The sequence below is a fragment of the Stegostoma tigrinum genome, chromosome 22, assembly GCF_030684315.1.
Source record: "Stegostoma tigrinum isolate sSteTig4 chromosome 22, sSteTig4.hap1, whole genome shotgun sequence".
NCBI lineage: Eukaryota > Metazoa > Chordata > Chondrichthyes > Orectolobiformes > Stegostomatidae > Stegostoma > Stegostoma tigrinum.
Window position 1 is genome coordinate 10,160,097 of NC_081375.1, and position 24,133 is coordinate 10,184,229.

At 39.5% G+C, this 24,133-nt stretch overlaps 1 protein-coding gene across 1 annotated transcript in view; it reads left to right on the forward strand.

Annotated features, from left to right (window-relative positions):
- LOC125463510 (cytoplasmic phosphatidylinositol transfer protein 1-like) overlaps nucleotides 1-24,133 on the forward strand; it is a 302,267-nt gene that overhangs the window by 199,186 nt on the left and 78,948 nt on the right. The window contains exons 4-5 of the mRNA XM_048554830.2: nucleotides 1,954-2,042; nucleotides 16,213-16,220. Coding sequence (XP_048410787.1) covers nucleotides 1,954-2,042; nucleotides 16,213-16,220 — 97 coding nt within the window. The remainder of the gene's footprint in view (nucleotides 1-1,953; nucleotides 2,043-16,212; nucleotides 16,221-24,133) is intronic.

Here is a 24,133-nt window from a genome sequence, read left to right on the forward strand (position 1 = left end):
TTAAATCTTTTTTTCCCTTTCTAAAGTGTTGATGCATGTTACTGCCATCCAATTCTGTGCCTGTCTCTAATGACTTTTTTTTTCACTTGAATCCCTCTGGTCTAGCTTCTGCACTTCTCACAACTAAACGGCCTTAGCTTGTCTTGAATAACATCTTTGGTGATATGGGTCATGCTGCAGTAGATCTCATTTTACACAATCTTTTCACAGCATACATTCATTTAGCTGTGCTACTCTTCCACAACCTATTGTGTGTATTGTCTGTCTAAGTAAGACAGCTCTTGCAAGATTCCAGATCCTATATGGATGTGTCTCTGGCAATGATTTCTCTTCCCTTAATCAGACCATTATATTTTAATTACCCATAAAATATATCTCCGCCTCCTCCCCTGCTCCAAAATTGTGTATTACTTATTCAGGTAGTTTGGAAAGTTTTGCAGACACTTAGCGGAAACGATTTGAGTAGTTTCTCATGGCACAACTCGTTCCTACATCCTACCACCAGAGCAGATATTGTTGTGGATGGTTTGTTTTTAGATAGTTCCTCATGATCAAAGGTGAATTGCTTTTAGTCTGCTTCTGGCTAACAATGTTTTATTATGACTAAAAAGTATGCATAACGGTGGATCAGTTAGTTACTTAGGAATTGTGCTAAGATCTTAGGGTCGAATCTTAAAGGGATCTGAACAATGACACGATTAATAGCGAATCAGGTAAGAAGTCTGACAAGACAGCTCACTGCATCTTTATGCATTTCCCAAGTCGCAAGGCAAGTTTCTTGCGAGGCAGCAGCAAGATGCCAATTAAGGGGAATCATAACATGGTAAACACCTTATAATACCCCAATTTATGTAAATAATATTCAGGTTCTGATCTTACCAAGCGTGCTGAACAGCCTGGACATCAAGAATTCTTGACATGGAAGTCAGAGCGAGTACCTGGTGACTTCAATTCACCATTAGCTCTGAGGGGCCTCTAAAATGCTTAGGACCAAACAGGCTTACTTCTGTTCTTATTTCTTATGGTCTTAGAGTGGAGTGCGTGGCAAGCTCCTTTTGTACTCTATATTTGTTCCTGGGGTGTTTTTTTTCATGAATCAATGGATTGATCCAGTAGCTCTCAAAGCAGTTTTTATCCCAGTCTTTCTGACTAGTTATCTTCTTGTGTTAAGTTCCACAAAGAACCAACAGGCCAAAGCATTAAACATCAGAAGCTTTATTGTGGGAATATTTGCTTTATGAGCAACAAGCTTAAAGTGAGCAGTTTCCTGCCCGAACTGTCTGATGATATCATCATTAAATGATGTGATCAAACTTTTAAAATGACAGTCCACCAAATTTGCACAAATACATAACAGCTGCAACTTCAATTTTCTTTAGTTGCAGCAAAACATATTCTTACCTGAAATCATTGTAGGTGGTTAGGTGATAACTTCACATTCAAAGCATTTTTTATTGATAATTTGAAGCAGCAGTACTTTTATTATTTATCACTGTTCTTTTATTAATGTTAGAAGTTTTATTAAACTCAATGAAATGATTCAGATTTAAAGGAAAGTTTGAGGGTCTTTGGGGAAATAACAGAGAAGTGGGTTTAATTGAATATCTTCCAAATAGCCACCTAAAGAATAGCAGTGTTCTTAAGTGCTGTAAGATAGTAAACTTTGACGTATTATGCATCCAGAGGATGCATTATAATGAATAATAGCTAACCTAAGCATCAGTAATGCTTTCAGCCTGAAATGCAAGGTCACTATTTAAGTGGTTTACACAAGGGAAGGAAATGTGTACTAATATTAATACATCATAGAGAGAGTGATGAGTTATGCAGGTAGCATCTACAGTAATTCCATAAGCTTATTTTTGCTGTACGTTTCTCAATATTAGTTTTCTTTTAAATTTTGGACCCTTTGTGATAAATTTTATTAATATTTACCTTTCTTGCTTTATTTAGCAAACTTCCTAGCTGGGCTAGAGCGGTGGTACCAAGAATCTTTTATGTCACTGAAAAGGCCTGGAATTATTATCCATATACCATCACAGGTAAGATTTAACACAATTACTTAATCTCGAACAATACTTTTACTTTGTGACACAGGAAACTATTTTTCTGTCTTGGAAAATTTAATGTTACTTATATGATATTAAGCATCAATTTTGAACATCTATATTACACAGTTCTACTTTAGAAGAAAATAACTCCATCTTCCTACATAAATAAAAGTAAGATGCTGAAAATTTCAAATAAAAATAGAAAGTGAAGGAGATACTCAATAAGTCTGACAGCAAATGTGAAGAGAGGTACTGAAAGTATCCAGTCTGGAGCTCAGTGACCAGTGGTATTCTGCAGGGATCTGTTCTGGGACCCCTGTTCTTTCTGATCTTTATAACTGACTTAGATGAAGAAGTGGAAGGGTGGGTTAGTAAGTTTGCCGATGACGCAAAGGTTGATGGAAGTATGGACAGTGCGAAGGGCTGTTGCAGGTTGCAACGGGACATTGACAAGCTGCAGAGCTGGGCAAAGAAGCGGCAGATGAACTTCAACCTGGAAAAGTGTGAAGTGATTCATTTTGGAAGGTCGAATTTGAATGCAACATACAGGATTCTTGGCATTGTGGAGGAACAGAAGGATCTTGGGGTCAACGTCCATAGGTACCACAAACTTACAACCCAAGTTAATAGGGTTGTTAAGAAGGCGTGTGGTGTGTTGGCTTTCAGTGGCAGGGAAATTGAATTTAAGAGCCATGAGGTTATGCTGCAGCTGTGTACAACGCTGGTTAGACCACACTTAGAATATTCTTAGATAATAAAATGTGAGGCTGGATGAACACAGCAGGCCAAGCAGCATCTCAGGAGCACAAAAGCTGACGTTTCGGGCCTAGACCCTTCATCAGAGAGGGGAATGGGGGGAGGGAACTGGAATAAATAGGGAGAGAGAGGGAGGCGGACCGAAGATGGAGAGTAAAGAAGATAGGTGGAGAGAGTGTAGGTGGGGAGGTAGGGAGGGGATAGGTCAGTCCAGGGAAGACGGACAGGTCAAGGAGGTGGGATGAGGTTAGTAGGTAGCGGGGGGTGCGGCTTGGGGTGGGAGGAAGGGATGGGATAGAGGAAGAACCGGTTAGGGAGGCAGAGACAGGTTGGACTGGTTTTGGGATGCAGTGGGTGGGGGGGAAGAGCTGGGCTGGTTGTGTGGTGCAGTGGGGGGAGGGGACGAACTGGGCTGGTTGAGGGATGCAGTAGGGGAAGGGGAGATTTTGAAACTGGTGAAGTCCACATTGATACCATATGGCTGCAGGGTTCCCAGGCGGAATATGAGTTGCTGTTCCTGCAACCTTCGGGTGGCATCATTGTGGCAGGCCCGAAACGTCAGCTTTTGTGCTCCTGAGATGCTGCTTGGCCTGCTGTGTTCATCCAGCCTCACATTTTATTATCTTGGAATCTCCAGCATCTGCAGTTCCCATTATCTCTTAGAATATTCTTGTTCAGTTCTGGTTGCCTCATAATAGGAAGGATGTGAAAGCTTTAGAGAGGGTGCAGAGGAGATTTACCAGGATGCTGCCTGAACTGGAAGTCAGGAGTTATGAGGAAACATTGAGGGAGCTAGGGCTTTTCTCATTGGAGCAAAGAAGGATGAGAGGTGACTTCATAGAGGGGTACAAGTTAATGAGAGGCAGAAATAGAGTGGATACCCAGAGGCTTTTTCCCAGGGCGGAAATGACTATTACGGGGGAGCATAATTTTAAGATGATTGGACGAAGTTATGGGGAAATGTCGGAGGTAGGTTCTTTTCACAGAGAGTGCTGGCTGCGGTGGTAGTGGAGTCAGATACATTCGGGATGTTTAAGTGACTCTTGGATTGGCACAAGGATGATAGTAAAATATAAGATATACAAGGAAGTTTGATTTTAGAATAGGATAATAGGTCAGCAGAACATGTTGGGCCAAATGGCCTGGACTGTGCTGTGCTGTTTTATGTTCTATATCCAATGAATTACTGTTTTGTTAATTCTGTTCCTCTCCACAGATTTTGCTGCTCTTACTAAACATTTTTGTTTCTTTGTGTTTTTTATTCCATATTCCTTAATACTGATTTTCTATTGCTTGAAGAGCAATTGGTAATTGGAGAATGTGTTAACATTGAGCCATTGGGGAAGCAGCTAAGAGTAGTCTAAAATGAAAGGAAACCAAACAGGCAAAAGGGAATGAAGGGAATTACCTGAGCAAGGTCTAATGCACAATAACAAGAATAAGCTGCTGGAAAGAACACCAGTGACATAAGCAATAAACCAGAAATTCTGAACAAGTCTGGAAAGCTTTGCAAACAGTGGTGTACTGCTTTAAAATTTCTAACATCCTTTAATACTTCATTATAAATCAAGGTGCAAGCTATTTTGTGTTTTTGGAAATACATTCAAATGAAGGTGTGTTGTTCGGCTACCACAGAATTGAGATGGGTAAAACAATTGTTACTATTGGGTGCCATTGTATTGGTCAGCAACCAAAAATATTCTATTATTTCAAAACACTTTTATCAAATTATGTTAGTAAAGCATGCAGATAGGAATTACATTGAAATATGCTAAATATTGCTACAGGAAATTGGCACCAAATAATATTTGACTTCACAACCCAAAAGCAGCAGTTGGCTAGTGATATTGCAAAATTTCTGACATTAAGTTGTGTTATACACCTCTTCCTGCAATTGGTTACCACTAGCACTGAGATTATGTGCACTTGTCTTAGACTCACCAACGAGGGCAAATGACCACTCTGCATCTACCTTGTCAAGCCTCCTAAAAATCTTATATGTTTTAGTAAGGTCTCCTTTCATTTTTCTAGACTCCAATGGGTTAATGTACAACCATCAAACCTCTCCTCAATGAAAATCTTTCCACACCCTAAATCAACCTTGTGAAATCAGTTAGATAATTGAATATTAGGTAGTGTATAGCTAAGATTTCCAATCACTCTCAAATCCTCAGTCGTTGCTAAATTATAAGACAGTTTATTTAACCCTTAGAAATCTCTTCTAATTCAATATCGGGAAGACCAAAATCATTGTTTTCATCTCTGCTGAACACTCTTTATTTTAGTTACTGTTGCCATCCATCTCCGCCAGTCTAGGATTAAGTCAGTCTGTTCATAGTCATGGTGTCACATTAGCTCCAGAGATGAGCTTCTGACCTCAAATCACTAAAATTACCTTGTTGCACCTCCATAACATCACCCAGCATAATCCCTTGCTCTGCTCATTTATGGCTAACATCCTCATTCATGTCTTTGTTAACTCTAGATGCATATATTCTAATATACCCCTGACTGGTCTCCCACATTTTATCCTCCAGAAACTTGATCATCCAAATCTCTGCTGTTTAACCTGCAGGCAAGTCTCATTCCCCTCTGCCTAATCTCTTGTGTCCACACCAGCTCTCTCAATGAGCTAGACCTTTACCAACCCTTTCCCAAAATACTACATTTGTTTTTATCTTAAGGTCTTTATCTAATTTCCTACCACCCTCTCAGGCAGTGTGTTTCAGATTCTGATCACTCACTGTGTAAAATATTTTTCCCAAGTCATCTTGATACAACAAGCAATTACAAAGGCAATTGGAATACGGCCTGATCTGCAATTGGAGAAGAATATAGACACAGGGAAATTTGCTACAACTGTACAAGACACTAACAAGTTCATGCCTATACTTTATACAGTTTTGGTTTCCTTACTTAGGGAGGGGTATAATTCGGAAGGAGTTCAAAGAAGGTTCTCTTAGCTGTCGCCTGTGATGAAGGACTTGCCTTATGAGGAAAGGTTGAGCACATTCAGCCAATATGCATTGAAATTTAAAAGCATGAGAGATGATCATAAGACACAGGACCAGAAGTAGGCCATCCCGACCAGGGAGCGTGCTGTGCCACTTAGTGAGATCATAGCTGATCTGATAATCCTCAATTCCACTTTACTGCCTTATCCCTAAAATCCTTGATGCCCTTACTGATTAAAAATCTATATTAACCTTGACTATGCTTCGTGACTCAGCTTAACAACCCTCAGCAGTAAAGAATTCATAGATTCACCAACCTCTGAGAGAAGCACCTCATCTCTTTCTGCAATTGGTTACCACGAACACTGAGATTATGTGCACTTGTCTTAGACTCACCAACGAGGGCAAATGACCACTCTGCATCTACCTTGTCAAGCCTCCTAAAAATCTTATATGTTTTAGTGAGGTCTCCTTTCATTTTTCTAGACTCCAATGGGTTAATGTACAACCATCAAACCTCTCCTCAACGAAAATCTTTCCACACCCTAAATCAACCTTGTGAACTTTCTCTGAACTGCCTTCATCATTAGTATATCTTTGCATAGATAAAGTGATCAAAGTAATTCCATGTGATCTGACTAGTTCCTTGCAAAATCTTAGCAAAACCTGATTTCTATACTAATCGGTGCTTTTCGTCATTTATATAAATGATTTGGATGTGAACATAGGAGGAATGGTTAGTAAGTTTGCAGATGATACCAAAATTGAAGGTGTATTGGACAGCGAAGAAGGTTACCTCAGAGTACAATGGGACCTTGATCAGACGGGCCAACAGGCTGAGGAGTGGCAGATGGAGTTTAATTTAAATAATGCAAGATGCCTCATTTTTGGAAAGGCAAATCAAGGCAGGACTTACCATTAAGTGTATAAGGCCCTGGGGAGTGTTGCTGAACAAAGAGGTCTTAGAGTGCAAGTACATAGTTTCTTGAAAGTGGAGTTTTGGAATACTGTGTGCAATTCTAGCCTTGCTGCTACAGGAAGAATGTTGTGAAACTTGAAAGGATTCAGCAAAGATTTAAAAGGACGTTACCAGGGTTGGAGGGTTTGAGATGTAGAGAGAGGTTGAATAAGTTGAGACGACCAACTCATCTTTGTCTACAGTGGGTGACCACTAACTCTGAGTTTGTGTGCTCTAGCCCTTGACTCACACACAGGGCTCTGCATCTACCCTGTCAAACCTCCTAAAAATCTTATATGCTTCAATAAGGTATCTTCTAATTTTTCTAAAAATAGCTAGGTCTATTTTCCCTGAATGGTCAGAAGCTAAGGGGTGACCTTATAGAAGTTTATAAATCATGAGGGCCATGGATAGGGTAAGTTACCAGTGTCTTATCCCTAGGGTAGAGCAGTCTAAAACTAGAGGGCATAAGTTTAAGGTGAGAGGGGAAGCATTTAAAAGGACCTGAGGGGCAACATTTTCACACAGAGGGTAGAGAGTGTATGGAATAAGCTTCCAATGGAAGTATTGGAGGATAGTACAATTTCAACATTTGAAAAGATGTCTGGATGGGTATATGAATAGGAAGGGTTTAGAGGGATATGGGCCAAATTTTTGCAAAAGAGACTAGATTTATTTAGGATTTCTGTTCAGCATGGACGAGTTGGACCAAAGGGTCTGTTTCCATGCTGTCCAGTTCTATGACTCTATGATTCTACTCCATTTGAAATGAAGGCCAGCAATCTATTTGCCTTCCCTGTTACCTGCTAAACTTGTATGAGTATTTTTTGTGATTAATGTATGATGGCCCTGTGCTACACATTTGTGCAGCCTTTCCCCCTTTAAATAATATTCATCTCTCTTGTTCTTCCTGCACAGCATTACATTTACTTACTTTATATTCTGTTTGCCACATTTTTGCCCACTGATTTAACCTGTCTATATACTCTGTTGACACTCTGTGTCATCCCAATTACATGACTTCCCACCTACTACTGTGTCACTTGCAAACTTGGGGATAGCATATTCACTGCTGTCATCCAAGTCATTAACATATATTGTAAATAATTGTAGCTCAGTACTGATCCCTTTGGCATTCCACTAGTTATAAGTTGCCATTGTGAAATGCACCCCTTAACTCCAATTCTGTCTTCCATTAGTTAGCCAGTCTTCTATCCAGACTAGTATACTAACCCCACCCTTCACCATGGGCATGTATTAAGTAGCCTTATGTACAGTACTTATTGAAATCCTTTTGGAAGTGCAAATATATTACATGTACCAGTTCCCCTTTATCCAGCCTGCTTTTCACCTCCTCAAAGAATTATTACAAATCTGTCAGGTATCATTTCCCCTTCATGAAGCCAAGCTGACTCTGATTGATTAAATGTGAACAGCACTGGCTGAGCCAGCATTTATTCCATATCTGTCATTGCCCAAACAGTTGACCACATCACTGTTGGTCTAGTCACATGTAGACCAGACTAGGTAATGTCAGCAGATTTCCTCCCCTGAAGGACATTAGTGAACTTTCTTTTAATGACAATCACAAACAGTTACAATGCTGCCATTAGACCCCATTTTTTTCATGAATTGAAGTTATCCTGTCTGCCATGGTCGACTTTGAACACATGTTCCCAGAACATTGGATTGCAGTTCTGGTTTGCCAGTTCAGTAACATTACCTCCGTGCCATTGCCTCCGCTGTTAGGTGTGGTCCTTATGGGATTGTATTTTAACTGCAAATCTAAAATCTTTGTATTTATATTATAAATAGATAGATCAGATAATCCTATTTTATCTTATTCCTTTTGTAATGAACTTCCATTTTGTCACAGCAAAATCTGCAGCATTGTGTGTTTTTGTTTCAGAGAGAGACCACTAAGTTAGAACCAAAACAAATACAATTATAATCTCTCAAACTGTGTACCTTTCTGGAATTTGACTTGTCCAGTGTAACATACAGCTGGGATCACAGCAAGACATAAAGCCAGGAAACTTGTTATAGCTGTCAGCAACTGTAGTTGTCAGTCTAGTCAAGCGAGAAAGTCTTTGGTCAGGGGTTCCCTTGTGCAGTATGTCAAGGGCAGGCTGTGTTACCAGTCCATTCCTGCTCAGAGTAGTCAGAGCCAGAATCCTGTCCTCATAAGCAGCAAGGAGCTGAATGATGGACAGCGCAACTCCTACTTTGATACTTTTTTTCCCTAATATGGGCTGTTTTCGACATGGAGTAAGAGAGAGGTAGGTATTACCAGAGACCAAAGTGGTTGGCATAGCTATTATCATTGGTGCAGGTGGGAAAGTGTCTCGAGCAAGTGAGTCGGTAGTGCAGGAGGCATGGAGGCTTAGTGTTATCAGTGGTTGAGGTGGGTGAGAGCAAACAGGGAAGATTTTACAGTCATTAATTAGATTGATTAAGTATGAGATTTGTTGGGAGCTAGGGTCAGTAGCAGAGATCAAATGAGTGCGAGGTATCAGAGAAAATTTACCCTGGTGAACTGAAAAAGGGCAATGGACGTTTTTTCCTACAATGCTGCACACTTTGAGACTACACTGACTCAGGTGACAACTTCAGACCAGGCTAACCATAGCCTGGTGATATAATCACCGCTGTTAAACTTGGGGGAGGAGGAGCTGCCACATCAGCAGCACCTCATCCAGTAGGACCTCCAGGACCCTGCCCATAAAGTAGGGCACCAATTTTCCCCCTGCCTGCCATCTCCAAGACAAGTGTCAGCAAACATGCAAGACAGCTCCCGACTGAAGTGTTTGTCCACGCACACAATGTTTTTTTCAAAGATGGCAAGGTATGCCAGTGAATTCCAGGGTATCCACAGAGTGCTGATTTGTTCCAGACATGGCACATTGGTTTTGTGGGCAGGCATTCAGACATGAGAGATGCCATAGGTCCGTGGTAGGTAATTAATGAAGCATGTTTGATCAAATAGGGCAAGAGAACTTCCTGGGTCTTACGGTGACAAACCCTTTAAAAATCTCAACACAACTAGGGTTTAGCCAATACAATGTAAGATTTAGTCTAACATGTATACTTCCTCCCCTCTTTCCCATAACAATTGCATGCTGGATCTCCTTGACTTAATCCATCTTTTCTACTGTTGTTGTCTTAGATTTTCTTCTTAAAAGCCTTCTGACCACCAGTGTTAAACTGACTGGCCCACTGCTGCTGGATTTAGCCTTATATCATTTTTGAATAAATGTAGAACATTTACAATTCTCTGTCCTCTGGCACCACCCCAGCATCAAAAGATGGTTGAAAGACTATGATAAATCTGTTTCTATTTTCCACTGTTACTTCCCCGACTTACTTCCTGGGATGTATTCTGTCCATTTCTAATGATTTGATTTTTCTTGTCACATGTTCTGAGATACAATGAAAAGGAATTGTTTTGCATGCTAACCAAACAAATCATACCTTACGTAAGTACGATGTGGAGGTGCCAGCATTGGCCTGGGGTGGACAAGGTCAAAAATCACATGACACCAGGTTATAGTCCAACAGGTTTATTTGAAAACACAAGCTTTTGGAGCCTTGTTTCTTCTTCAGGTGTTAAGTATAGTAGTGTAGTAGAACAGAGTGAAGAATGTAGCATTACAGCTACAGAGAAGGTGCAGAGAAAAATCGACTCTAATATATGAGAGGTCTGTTCATAAGTCTCATAGCAGGGAACGAGCTGTTCATAAATCTGTTGGTATGTATTTTTAAACTTTTGCCCGATGGAAGAGGAAAATTAGACTTTAATGGCATAGGGAGGGCCTTTGATTATGTTGGCTGCTTTTCCAAGGCAGCAGGAGGTGTAGACAGTCAGTGGAAGGAAGGCTGTCTTGCATGTTGGACTGGGCGACGTTCACAACTCTCTGTAATTTCTTGTGGTCTTGGGCAGAGCTGTTGCCACACAAGCAGTGATGCTTCCAGATAGGATGCATTCTATGGTGCATACTCATTTAGGTTGGCCACTGAGCTCTTGAACATGGACCAGTCCACCAACTCCAAGCTGTCACATAGGAGTTCATCCCATTACCTCAGATCAGCATTGTACGATTTTCTGTATCAGATCCTCACACTTCAGTTTCTGCTTGGAATCTGGGAGCAGGAACTCAGCTTTTTAGTCTGATTTGATTCTGAAACTGTTGCCGAACTGTCTGGCTGCCTGTCTGGTTTCATTAGATTAGATTAGATTCCCTACAGTGTGGAAACAGGCCCTTCGGCCCAACAAGTCCACACCACCTCTTGCAGCATCCCACACAGACCCATCCCCCAATAACCCACACACCCCTGAACACGATGGGCAATTTAGCATGGCCACTCCTCCCATCTGCCCTAATACTTCCTCCACATTGTTAGTGACAAGATGCTTCTTGTCCTTTGTAACTATGGCAACAGGTTTTAGGTATGTGTTTACCAAAAAGCGGTGGTCGGGGGAGGGGTGGTGCGCAGGAGGCAGATCGAAAGTGGATAGAGGAGAAGATAGGTGGAGAGGAGACAGAAGTGAAGCCTCTTCCGAGGATGCCTAACCTGAAGAAGTTACCCTCCTCCCTCCGGACAAACTTCAGGGGATCTCTCTCCCACTGCTGTCTCCTCTCCACCTATCTTCTCCTCCGTCCACCTACTCCCTATTGAGCCTTGATTGCAAATTGGCATTGGGCTATTTCATACAATGACTTCCCACATTGATTACAGAATGCTGTGTGCTACAAACCATGATTTAAAATCCAATTGCTTCAAATAAAAAGAAGGGAATAAGCTGCATTTTGAAGTGTGCAATAGTATCCTCGAATGTTCTAGAACAAGATCAATGAAAATTGATTAAGATGTGATTCTCATTTTCTCAGGTAGAGCCAATGCAACGATTTTGAGAGATAAATTTTCTCAGGCTTGCACCAGTAATAAATGCTCTATTAAGCTGTACATATTACATCAAAGAAAGAAAAGGTTGGAATTTTAAATAAACTCAGCATTTGGTTTTAATAGTGACACTTGGAAACTGTAGCTTAGTAACTGCTACAGTCTGTTCTGTGAGCTCAGTAACAAGTGTTCTCTCCCCCAGTCTCCCTATTTATTTCAGAACCCTCTCCCCATCCCCCTTTTCTGATGAAGGGTCTAGGCCCGAAACATCAGCTTTTGTGCTCCTAAGAAGCTGCTTGGCCTGCTGTGTTCATCCAGTTCCACACTTTGTTATAATTGAATGCTGGCCTTTTTATCTAGAGGACTGGAGTACAAGGATGCGGAAGTGATGCTGCAGTGATACAAAACCCTGGTTAGACCCCACTTGGAGTTCTGTGAGTAGATCTGGGAACCACACTTTAGTACAACATAAGTTTAAAAGAATGATACCTGCATTTGTGAGGTTATTGTACAACAGTAACAATGAGAAGCTATGCAAACTAGGCTGTTTTCTACAGAATTTGTAAGGATAAGGGGTTTGACCTGATCAAAGTCTTCAGGAAATTAGCAGAATAAGACTGGGTACATAAAACAAAATATTTCTACTGGTTGGAGATTCTAGAACTCAGGGCATAGTCTAAAAATTAGGGCCGGACCATTCAGGAGAGATATTAGGAAGCAGTCCTACGCCAAAGGGTGGGAGATGTTTGGAACTCTCTTCCACAAATAACAGTGGATGCTAGATCAGTTATTAATTTTAAATCTGAAATAGTTTTTTTTGTGAAGAAAGGTATTAATGGATTTGGACCCAAGCAGGTATATGGAGTTGGGCCACAGATCCACTGTGGTCTCATTGAATTGTCAAACAGGCTTGGGGGGGTCTGATTGGCCTACTCCTGTTCTTCTGTTTCGACCCCTAGTATGTAACCCTAGTTTTCCTCGGAGCTGAGAGGAGAAGAGAAAGAAGAAATGAAACAAATTCATTTAATAAACGAAAAAAAACTAGAGTAGGCCCTGATTAAAATTTAGGCATTAGCCCAAGGTATAGAAAGCACAGAAATTAGTGACCTCAATAACTGGCCTTTCTGAATGGGCTGAAAAGCCTTTTCCTGTCAATTCTTATCTCTTGACCTGACACGTGCTGCCCGTTGTGGAAATCGATACATCCCAGCTTACTATGAAATAGAGGTGGGCTCAAAATGTATTTCTTTGTTTTCAGAAGAGCATTTTACATGAACCTAGCAATATCTGTCTCAATTGACATGCAAATAATTGCAGTAAGAGAGAACACTTGTTACTGAGCTCACAGAACAGACTGTAGCAGTTACTAAGCTACAGTTTCCAAGTGTCACTATTAAAACCAAATGCTGAGTTTATTTAAAATTCCAACCTTTTCTTTCTTTGATGTAATATGTACAGCTTAATAGAGCATTTATTACTGGTGCAAGCCTGAGAAAATTTATCTCTCAAAATCGTTGCATTGGCTCTACCTGAGAAAATGAGAATCACATCTTAATCAATTTTCATTGATCTTGTTCTAGAACATTCGAGGATACTATTGCACACTTCAAAATGCAGCTTATTCCCTTCTTTTTATTTGAAGCAATTGGATTTTAAATCATGGTTTGTAGCACACAGCATTCTGTAGTCAATGTGGGAAGTCATTGTATGAAATAGCCCAATGCCAATTTGCAATCAAGGCTCAATCACAAAGTGTTAATATGTAACTAAATCTTCTATCCCTCTGCCCTTGACTTTACTTAATTTTTGAATCCCTTTTTGAAGGTTATTTTACTATTTACTGCAAGACACCCCACAGCCCCACTGTCTATTTTTTGTTCTTTTCCTGGATAACGTATACTTTGAGTTAAGAGGAGGAAAGTAATTTGCCGTCAGCAATTCTGTAGCATTCTAACACAGTGCGAGATTCACCTTTGGATATTGTTTCTATTTATCTTTAGTGACGTAAACAGGGACCTTACTGTGCCAGCAATGACAAACTCCTTCTCCTTAAACACAGTGGTACAGCATACATGTTTGGCAATGCTGTCCTTGAGTTAATTTTTTTTAAGACCCTTGAGGTAGTTCCAGATTTGTGTATCTAATATAGATAGAACTTTGATATACATGAATTGTTATGTTGGTTTCCTTGAAGCAATAATTTCATGATCCCTAGGTATTTTGTGCATTTTCTTCATCTCAGAGTCTGTGCGTTTATATATCTTTAATTTGTCTGTAACTCTCCAATATTTAGTTTTAATTCTTTCTTTTATTGCTTGCAGTTCATTCAAATATATCTTGTCAGCTGCCAAGCTGAATGTTGCAAATTAGATTATGGCAACGAACTAACACAGTTTTCTCAGTTCTAAGAGGCATCATTTTACTTATGAAACCCTTAGTTTCTCATTCTTTCATAGTGACAGCATTTGACAACCAAAATTTTTCAATGAAGAAGGAATTGAACGGGAGAATGAAGATCAAGAATGATTTCTATTTTGGGGAGGGAAGCAACAAACAGATTCTAGGAAGGGCTGCAATTAGAATTGATAGAAGGAACTGGACCAAGCGGTAAGGGGTGAAAAGACCACACTGTATTGTAGTTGAACATTAGGAGGTAAATGGAGTGATTCAGTTATAATTGGAGTGGAAAAGAAATAGGACATCATTCATGCTCTTAACTTGATGTAATGGAAGAGAAGTGACTGTAGAATAAAAATATATTTTTGACCTTCAATATATATTTGCCAATCTAAATTCCTTGTGATGTAAAGATGTGTATAGATATCTGGATTCCAACTCAGCTGGAGGAAAGCAGATGAAACGTCTTGTAACTGCAGTTGAACTGAATGCTGAACTTTTGCGCACAAGTCTTTGCAATTAAACACCTTTCAAGTTTGAAATTTCAGTTGGATGTTGTTCAAAGTGAAGAATGCCAGTAAACATTAAAATGTAATCTGGCCTGTAAATGCAGAAAGCTTCAATAAAGCAGGACTCAGACCCAATGATTCAGTGCTGACCCCCATGAGTACTTTCAAAAAACAACTTGTCTGTAACTGGATAGAAGTATCGTACTTTACATTGAAAGCAATATTCTATCTTTAAATAGAGTACTGAAGATCAAGTATTGTAAGTAGCATAGAGCAGATGAAGTAATATCAGTTACATTAAGAGAGAGCGACTGTTATTTGCCTTACGTTCTCTTGGCCAAAGGAGATCTACAGGTAAAGTTCTCCTCAGTGTTGTGATCAGCACTAACTAATTAAACAAAACTGAGTTTAAAATACTAACTAGAAGTAAAAAAAACAAAAGTAGCTATTTTATTATGTCGCACGAAACAGCTTATTCATTCAAGTTGAATCAGTCTGTGGTCTTTAATTATCCCTTATGTTTCTTCATTTGAGACCCGTAACATGGCAACAAAAACATTTTCACTCTTGCGAAAAATACTCAGTCATATATAAATGGCTGGATTACTTCAAAATTCAGTTACCATTTGTCTTGCAGTTTCTTATTGTTCCTTTGAGTATTTTATTGGATTTCAGATGTATAACACTTGACATGATTGACATCGCTATTCCTAATATAACTTCTCTATTTTTACTATTCTGAAATCTGATGGAGTGTTTTTATTGAAATTTAAGTTCAGTAGATTCAGCACTTGTGAGGACCTGAGCAATGAAGATCCTTAATCTGACTTTATGAAAGTACAGTTAAACTTAGAAGTAGATTAGTTCAAAGCAGATTTAACACATTTAGCCACAGAGACTTCTGTAGAAGATTAGTGAGTCTCTCAATTTCAGTCAGATTGTTGCAAGGATAGTAGTCTGCAGGAGGTTGATTCTCTGGGCTCTCTGATACATCAACTGGCTGACAGTGTGTAACAATATTGGCAAAGGCCTGACATTAATTTCCCTTTTTAGCCATAACTGGTGGACGATCCAGGGGAGAAAGGATTTCTGCTTTCACACAAAATTATATCCAAGGTTAAATCATAAGGTCTGAATCACTATGAAATTACCATGTTGATGACCAACAAAGCAGAATATTTGATTGTGACTTGAGGAGTAATAAGTAACCAACCAGAAATCATTTATGTAAAGAAGACTTTAGGATTTTTCTGTTCTCAAGCTATATGTGTGGCAATCTTCACAGAATCCTAGAACCCCTAAAGTTTAGACAGTCTTGATATTGTTTGCCCCAAGGAAAATAATAACTCAGGAGTCAAAGTCAAAGCAGTGTGGAGATGGAGGAACACAGCAGGCCTGGCAACATCAGAGGAGCAAGAAAGTCAACACTTTGGGTTTACACCCTCCTAATGAAGGGTGTAAACCCGAAACATCAAGTTTCCTGCTCCTCTGATGCTGTGTTCCTCCAGCCCCACACTAAAATAGTAATTCAAACTGCCAGTGGCTTATAATACTTAGTTTTAAGTTTTTATACTTCTGAATGTACTTAAAATGTTCATTATAAATAATAAATCCAAGCTACCTTTACTTACTGTGTCTTTATCTTTCCCTTTATGTGCTGTTTTATTGATGGGAACGTGGTACAGAATACACAGTGAGTATCCCATGTATTATTATATTGTTGATTGGTGGGTGAATGGTAAAGTATTTAACTAAATACATAAGATTAGTAGGGGAGCCCTTCAAGTATTCCGTTTGTTATTTCACATGAATCCAATTCTGACTTCTTTGGTAATTATCCAAATTGTTAACTGTTTCATCAGGTCTAGCCAATGCACTGTGTTTACACCAAAACAAGATCTTTAATTGTGTATTAGTTTTCCATTTTCCTTTATTTCATAGGTTCAAAATAAATAGTTGGTTGATCAGATGGTAAATGAGTCATCCTTGTTGTAATGCCATATTGCTGTACGGAACCTTACAGACCAGATATACCACTAGTCAATTCCAAGGCAGAGTTTTCCCATGGAAATGAGAATCAGGAGTTGAGATTTAACAACATTTGTTGTTGAGAAAATGTTAGAATCTATGATAAAGGATGTAATAACAGAGCATTTAGAAAAACACAATAAAAATGCACAGAGTCAACATGGCTTCATGCAGGGGAGATCACACCTGACAAATTTATTAGTCTTTGACGAGGTGCAAACAGCGTACACAAAGGGGAACCAGTAGTATAACATATTTGACTTTCCAAAAGATATTTGATAAAGCAAATTAATAAGATTGGAGCTTGTGGTGTTGGAGTAGTATCTTAGCATGAATAGAGGATTAGCTAGCAAATAGAAGACAGAGAGTTAGAAGACAAGGGGTGATTTCAGGATGGCAACCTATAACTAGTGAACTGCCACAGGGATCAGGGCTGGACCATAATTATTTACAATATGCATTGATGACTTGAATGACAATGACAAAAGTGGAAACGTGAATGGTAAGGATGATACAAAAAGTCTCAGAGGGATTTAGACAAGTTAATGGGAAGTGTAAGGTTATGCGCTTTGGCAGAAAGAATAGAAAGCTGAATATTATTTAAATGGAGAAAGATTGCAGAAAGTTGCGGTTTGGAGGGATTTGGATGTCCTCGCGCATGAGTCACAAAGCACCTGTCTAGGTTCAATGGGTAACAGGGGAGGCAAATGGACTCTTGGCCTTTATTTCAAAGGGACTGCAGTATAAAAATAGAGAGGTCTTGCTAAAACTGTACAAAGTACTGGTTAGACCATAGCTGCAATGTGACAAACAGTTTTTAGGAGCCTTATGTCCTGAATGATGGTGGCCTAGTGGTTAACGCTGCTGTTTCACAGCACCAGGGACTCAGTTTTGATTCCACCCTCTGGTGACTCTCTGTGTAGAGTTTGCACATTCTGCCTGTGTCTGCATGGGTTTCATCCGGGTGCTGTGGTTTCCTCCCACAGTCAAAAGATTGCAGCTGAGGTGGATTGGCCATGGGAGATGCAGGGTTACAGGGATAGGGTACAGGACATTCTTCAGAGGGTCATTGTGAATTTGATCGGCCGAATGGTCTGCTTCCACACAGTAGGATCCTATGATTCTGTATAAGGGCATTGGAGGAAGAGCAGAGAAGATTGCCAGAGTTGACCTTGTTTAGGAACGAATTTCTTATGAGGAGAGGTTATGTTGCTTGTACTTGGGGATGGTGAATCTGTGGAACTGTTTACTGCAGAAGGGCTGTTGAAGATGGTCATTAAGTAGATGCAAGACTTAAATAAACAGATTTATAATCAAAGGCTATGGGCTAAGAAAGGAAAGTATTGAAGATTATCAAATCATGCATGTCTATAGACAGTTCTGAGGAAGGGTCTCTTGACCTGAAAAATTGGCTCTGATTTCTATCCATAGATGCTGCGAGACCTGTTGAACTTTTCCAGCAATTTCTGTTGTTGTTCAATCCATTATCTGATTTGGTATTCTATCCATTATCTGATTTGGTAATGAATGAATGCATTAGATAGTTGGGGCCCCAACACAAATACTCGCTGCATTACCACATCCTGTCAATTAAAGTGCCTGCCCTGTATCCCCTTACTCATCTTCTCCACTCAGCCAGTTTCCAAACCAGATCAGTCAATAATTTGCCTTTGTTCATTAGCTTCAACCTGATTGAAAAATCTCTCATGATGGAGTTTACCGAATGCCTTCTGGAAATGAAAATTAATAACATGTATGGACATTTCCCTGCCCACGGCTTTAAATCTCTCTTCAAAAAGTACATTCAATTTTATCAAACATTACCTACGTTTTATACATCCATCCTGGCTCACTTTGATCAGCTTAAAATTTTCACTATGTGTGTTTAACCTGTCTTTTCATACTTTCCTTATCAATTTTGAACTCTGCCTGTCTCTGAATTTACTCTCCTGTCATCATGGCTTGAGCAGCAGATGCTTCCTTTGTAAAGACAGACGCAAAGTATTCACATAACACTTCAGCCATTGGTAAATATCTTTTCTTACTCAGTTCTTTTCCTCATCCTTCTACTACCCTTTAAATATTTATGTTCTTATTGAAAACGTTTGAAGTCTGTTTTAATTATTTTTTAATGAACTGTTCAGGTATGTTGTGATATCTCTGGGGCAGGTGAGATTGAACCCAGAACTCCTGGCCAAGAGCTTGGGACACTATCATTCTCATATGATCCTTCATCTCCCTCATTTTAAATTATTTGTAATCTACCAGTTTAGATACGTATGACACATCTTTGGGACAGGTGGAACTTGAAACAAACCTCATGATTAAAATCATTTTTAGAATCCATATGGTGTGCAAACAGGTCCTTTGGCCCAAAAAGTCCACACGGAACCTCGTAGCATACCACCCAGACCTATTCCCCAAACCCACCGAATCTACAGATCCCTGAACACAGTGGGCAATTTAGCACAGCCAATCCACCTAGCCTGCACATCTTTGGACTGTGGGAGGAAATTGAAGAACCTGGCGGAAACCTTCGGCAATATGGGGAGAACATGCAAACTCCACACAGAGAGTTGCCTGAGGGGAATTGAACCCAGGCGTCTGGTGCTGTGAGGCAGCAGTGCTAACCACTGAGCCACCGTGCCACCCTTACCCACAATCTCCTGGTTAATCATATTATGATAACTGTGAGAAGGTGAGTCTTGAACCCAGGACTTCTGGCCCAGAGGCATGGACATTACTATTGCGACACACGGCCAAGAGTTTTTTTAATCAACCTGTTTGGATATGTTATGATACAACTCCAGGACCACTGTGTCACAAGACCTTTGTTCCTCCTTTGTATATCCAAACACCAATTAATAAATTATCAGCCATCATCTATTTTCCTATTGATTTTATTTTACTTAACTATATTGACACTTAAAACAATCTGAGCATCAACTGGACAGTTATTTTGTAAATTTACCAAGAGATATCTCTTATCTATCATACAGTAATGAGACATCAAATGACATTGTAATGAACAAAAAATTATTTCTCTCCGTGACCCTTCAGGTCTAGTGGCACAAGTAATTTTAGTAGATTTCTGACACTAGCATGCTGCTTTCAGCTATCAGTTTTTTTCACACAAATCTGCAAGGGACGAGAACAGTTACAGTTAGCCATGCATGGAAAGAAAGATTTTGCCTTAGCTTCTGTCAATGCTCATTTAATCATCATAATTTACAAAGGGGTCATGTTTTATATCCTAAAGAACCATTTAAAGTCAATTTTTTGAACAAGTTGCAGATATAAAACCTGTCTGCAATATCTTTATTTCCAAACATGGAAAGCGTCAGAGATTTCAGGCTAGTATCTGGTAAATGGTCAGATAGAAAAATAGCACAATGCTAAAAATAATTACCAGACAGTGGGAAGTGATTTTCAAGATTGCAAGGTATTATCAGAAATTAAATCCAATGACGTGAATAAATTGCTTGGATTTCACTCTGGCAATTTTAACGTCATCAATAAGATTACAGTCCTGTAATCATTACCTACCATCTGTTATTCTCTACAATGTTGACCCCCTGTTCTGCATTCTTCACAATTTTATAACTCAAGTTAGAGTACTTTGAACACTCCACTCATTACTGTCCTCAACAACCTTTCTCTCTTTGTGACTCATTGTGAAAAGAAGGAACTTACTATTATCAGATAAATATCTCATTAACAGAGTCATCAAAATAGTACTCAAGTTCAAACAAGCTAGATAATTACTATGTTCAAAAAAGCAGTCTAATTTTAATAGTGTCAGAATTGCTGCTCAAAGGAGAAAATTGAGAAAAAAGCCCATTTCCAGTTTGATTTGTTCCTACTGTGGAACTACGAATGCCACTGAAACTGTTTTTGCTGAATATTCAGTTATAACGAGAATGGGCATAACATGTAATGTAATTTACCAGTAACATATTTCAAAAAACATGAGAATGAAACATTTTCCGTTAATGGCTGAACAAGAGTTTGAAACAAAAGTTCTTGATCATTATTTTCTGGACATCACAAATATTTAAATAAAATCAAAATTCTGTGAATTTAAAATAAAAACAGAAGTGTTGGAAAAGCTCACCAAGTCCGATAGCATCTTTAAGGATAGAAACAGAGTAAATGTTTCAAATCCAGTATGAATCTTCTTCAGAAGAATATCATAAATATTGAAGCTGATAAATGTTTGGTCAGAAATGTTTGGTTGAAAAATGGTTTAGGCTAGTGAGTATTCACATTGTTAATTTAAGATTTACTGCTCAACATGTATGCCAAGTATAACAACGTAATATTCAAAAATAAGCATTTACATTTTTCATATTATCAAATACAATGCCTATTTTTTGAATGCAGGTGATGGAACAGGGATGCCTTGAGGTGGGGAAAGAGTGTAGATAGATAGATGATGTACAATTGTGCCTTATTTAGCTTTTCTTTATATGAGACACATTCCTGCGTCCTTTTAAGCTTCGTAGTCATGTGCAACATCTAGGTAATCATATTGGGACCTCTTGTAAGGTTGCGAGTTTTTGTTTTATTCTTTTCCCCTTCTATTTCACTGTCTCCTCCCTCACTCTGTCTTGCTTCACACCACATTTTGGCTCTTCTACCTTCACTTCAGTTTTCATTTTTTATCCTATTCATTTGTGGGATGTGGACGTTGCTGGCTGGGCCAGCATTTTTTTTGCCCATCCCTAGTTGCCCTTTAGAAGGTGGTGATGAGCTGCCTCTTGAACTGCTGCAGTCCTCCTGATGTGAGTTGACCCACAATGCCATTAGGGAAGGAATTCCAGGATTTTAACCCAGCAACAGTGAAGAAATGGCAATATATTTCCAAGTCAGGATGGTGAGTGACTCAGAGGGGAACTTGGAGGTTGTGGTGTTCCCGTATGTCTGATGCCCTTATTCTCCCACATTAAAGTGGCCATGGGTTTGGAAGGTGAGGATCTTTGGTGAATTTCTGCAGTGCATCTTGTAGACAGTACACCCTGCTGCTGCTGAGCATCGGTGGTGGAGGGAGTGGATACTTTTGTGGATGTAGTGCCAATCAAGTGGGCTGCTTGTTCTGGATGGTGACAAGCTTCTTGAGTGTCGTTGGGGCTGCACTCATCCAGGCAAGTGGAGAGTATTCCATCACGCTTCTGACTCGTGCCTTGTAGATAGTGGACAGGCTTCAAGGAGTCAGGAGGTGAGTTACTCACCACAGTATTTCTAGCTTCTGGCCTGCTCTTGTAGACACTGTGTTAATGTAGTGAGTCCAGTTGAGTTTCTGGTCCATGGTGACCCCCAGGATGTTGATAATGGGGGATTCAGTGATGGTAGCTCCATTGAATGTTAAGGAATGATGGTTAGATTGTCTCTTATTGGTGATAATCATTGTCTGGCATTTGTGTGACACAATTGTCACTTGCCACTTGTCAGCCCAAGCCTGGATATTGTCTAAACCTTGTTGCATGTGAACGTGGACTGCTTCAGTAATCAGGAATGGTGCTGAACATTGTGCAGCCATCAGTGAACATCCCCACTTCTGACCTTATGATGAAGGGAAAGTCACTGATGAATCACCTGAAGACTGTTGGGCCTAGGACACTACCCTGAGGAACTCCAGCAGAGCTATCCTGGAGGTGAGATGATTGACCGCCAACAACCACCACGGTCTTCCTATGTGTCAGGTATGACTTCTACCAGTAGAGAGTTTGCCCCTGACACCCATTGATTCCTGTCTGTCTTCCTCCATTTCTGTTCCTGCCTCACCTCTTAAGTTCTCTTTCTGCCTTTCATTTCCCATCATTCTGTTTTTCTTTGTTGTTTCATTTTGTTGTTTGCTTTTTTTAAGCTTGTAGTCTCATGTATGTCCCTTTTACTGATATTTCAATTCAGGAAAAAAATGCAAATGCTGTTAGGGTATCCATCAAGTAAAAAGGGAACTTTGTAAATATTGTTGCTTGTACTTTTTGTTATCGGAAGTGGCTGTGCAGTAGAAAGTTCAATGTTAGCAAAAGGAAGTTTTCAATCTCTTTGTAAGATGGAAGCAGTATTTATTAATAGGCTAGCATTATTTTTTAAAAAACATTCCACATAGGCATACAATGCAGCTGTGCTTCTTTTCAGAAAACATACTGAAGCATATTAGATCCTGACATGATGTAACAGGGTTAAAAGCAGAAAGGATGTTTCCACTTGTGGAAAGACTAGAGTGAGGGAACACAATTCAAAAATAAGGATAACAAAGTGTGAAGCTGGATGAACACAGCAGGCCAAGCAGCATCTCAGGAGCAGAAAAGCTGACGTTTCGGGCCTAGACTCTTCAGAAGGCCCGAAACGTCAGCTTTTCTGCTCCTGAGATGTTGCTTGGCCTGCTGTGTTCATCCAGCTTCACACTTTGTTATCTTGGATTCTCCAGCGTCTGCAGTTCCCATTATCTCTGATCAAAAATAAGGAGTTGTTTTTATTTTGGCTAATTCTAAATTGTTTCATTTCTTTTGAGGGTTTCATGCTATGAAGCATAGCAAGATTTCTTGGCATAGGAACTGAAACTTGCTTCATTAACTGCATATCATCCATGATGACATCCATCAGTCACCTTGAATCATTTATCAACCTCTAAATATATCACTATATGATATCATCAACAGAAGTGGAGTAACAGACTTCTAAACAGCTCCTTCTTTGCTGGTGTGGTACATGGTTGTCAAAGTAGGAGAATGAGGAAAGTAATTTTTATTTAAACGTTACCAATTGTTAAATATTTCAGTTTTATATTCTTTCTTTATTGTGCATTTTTTAATTGCAATGACTTAGTACGCAGGGTTTTGAAGCAATAGTTTTTATGCCGTACTGGTGCAAAATCTCTGAAAATACAAGACCAAAAGGAATAGTTGGAACTATGCAATAACATTTTAGAGCTTTGAATTGTTTGCCTACACTAGTTGGCCCATTGGTCCATTTGACCAAAGTTATGATGTTGGTTTTTATATTGAATGCGAGATATTAGAACCATTGATCAGAGAGGTGTCAGGATGATGAGGTTGTTGCAGAAGCAGCAGTGCTATGTAGTTCCAGGGTGCTGTCACAGATATGCCTACACTTTCTCCATCGTCGTCTAGAAGAACACTTCAAGAATGCTCCCCTTTCTTTGAATATTTAATGAAAAGAGGCCTCATTTGGGAGAAACAAATAATATTTGCCTTTACCAGCTTTCTGCAAGGTAATAAGTTTAAATTGTATTTTTTTTTGCACTACTAAATCATTCCTGCATTTGGCACTGTTCTAAGTGCAGTACAGTAATAGCTAATGCAGTGCTCAGAAATTGATGCAAAGAAAGGTCTTATGATCTAGGAATTATGGGTGCTAAATTTTCATTAGTTTAATTCGTTGGAACTCATGGCAATCAGTTTTGTGTATCACAATCTCCTTTAGAATGCCAGTAAAGCCTTATACTCCTGTACCAAATGGTTTGCAGTCCCTTTCTTTGGAGAATTATGACAGCTGTATTTCAATTAGCCTAATCAGTTCATAACATCATGACAATCATTTTGGTGTATCATA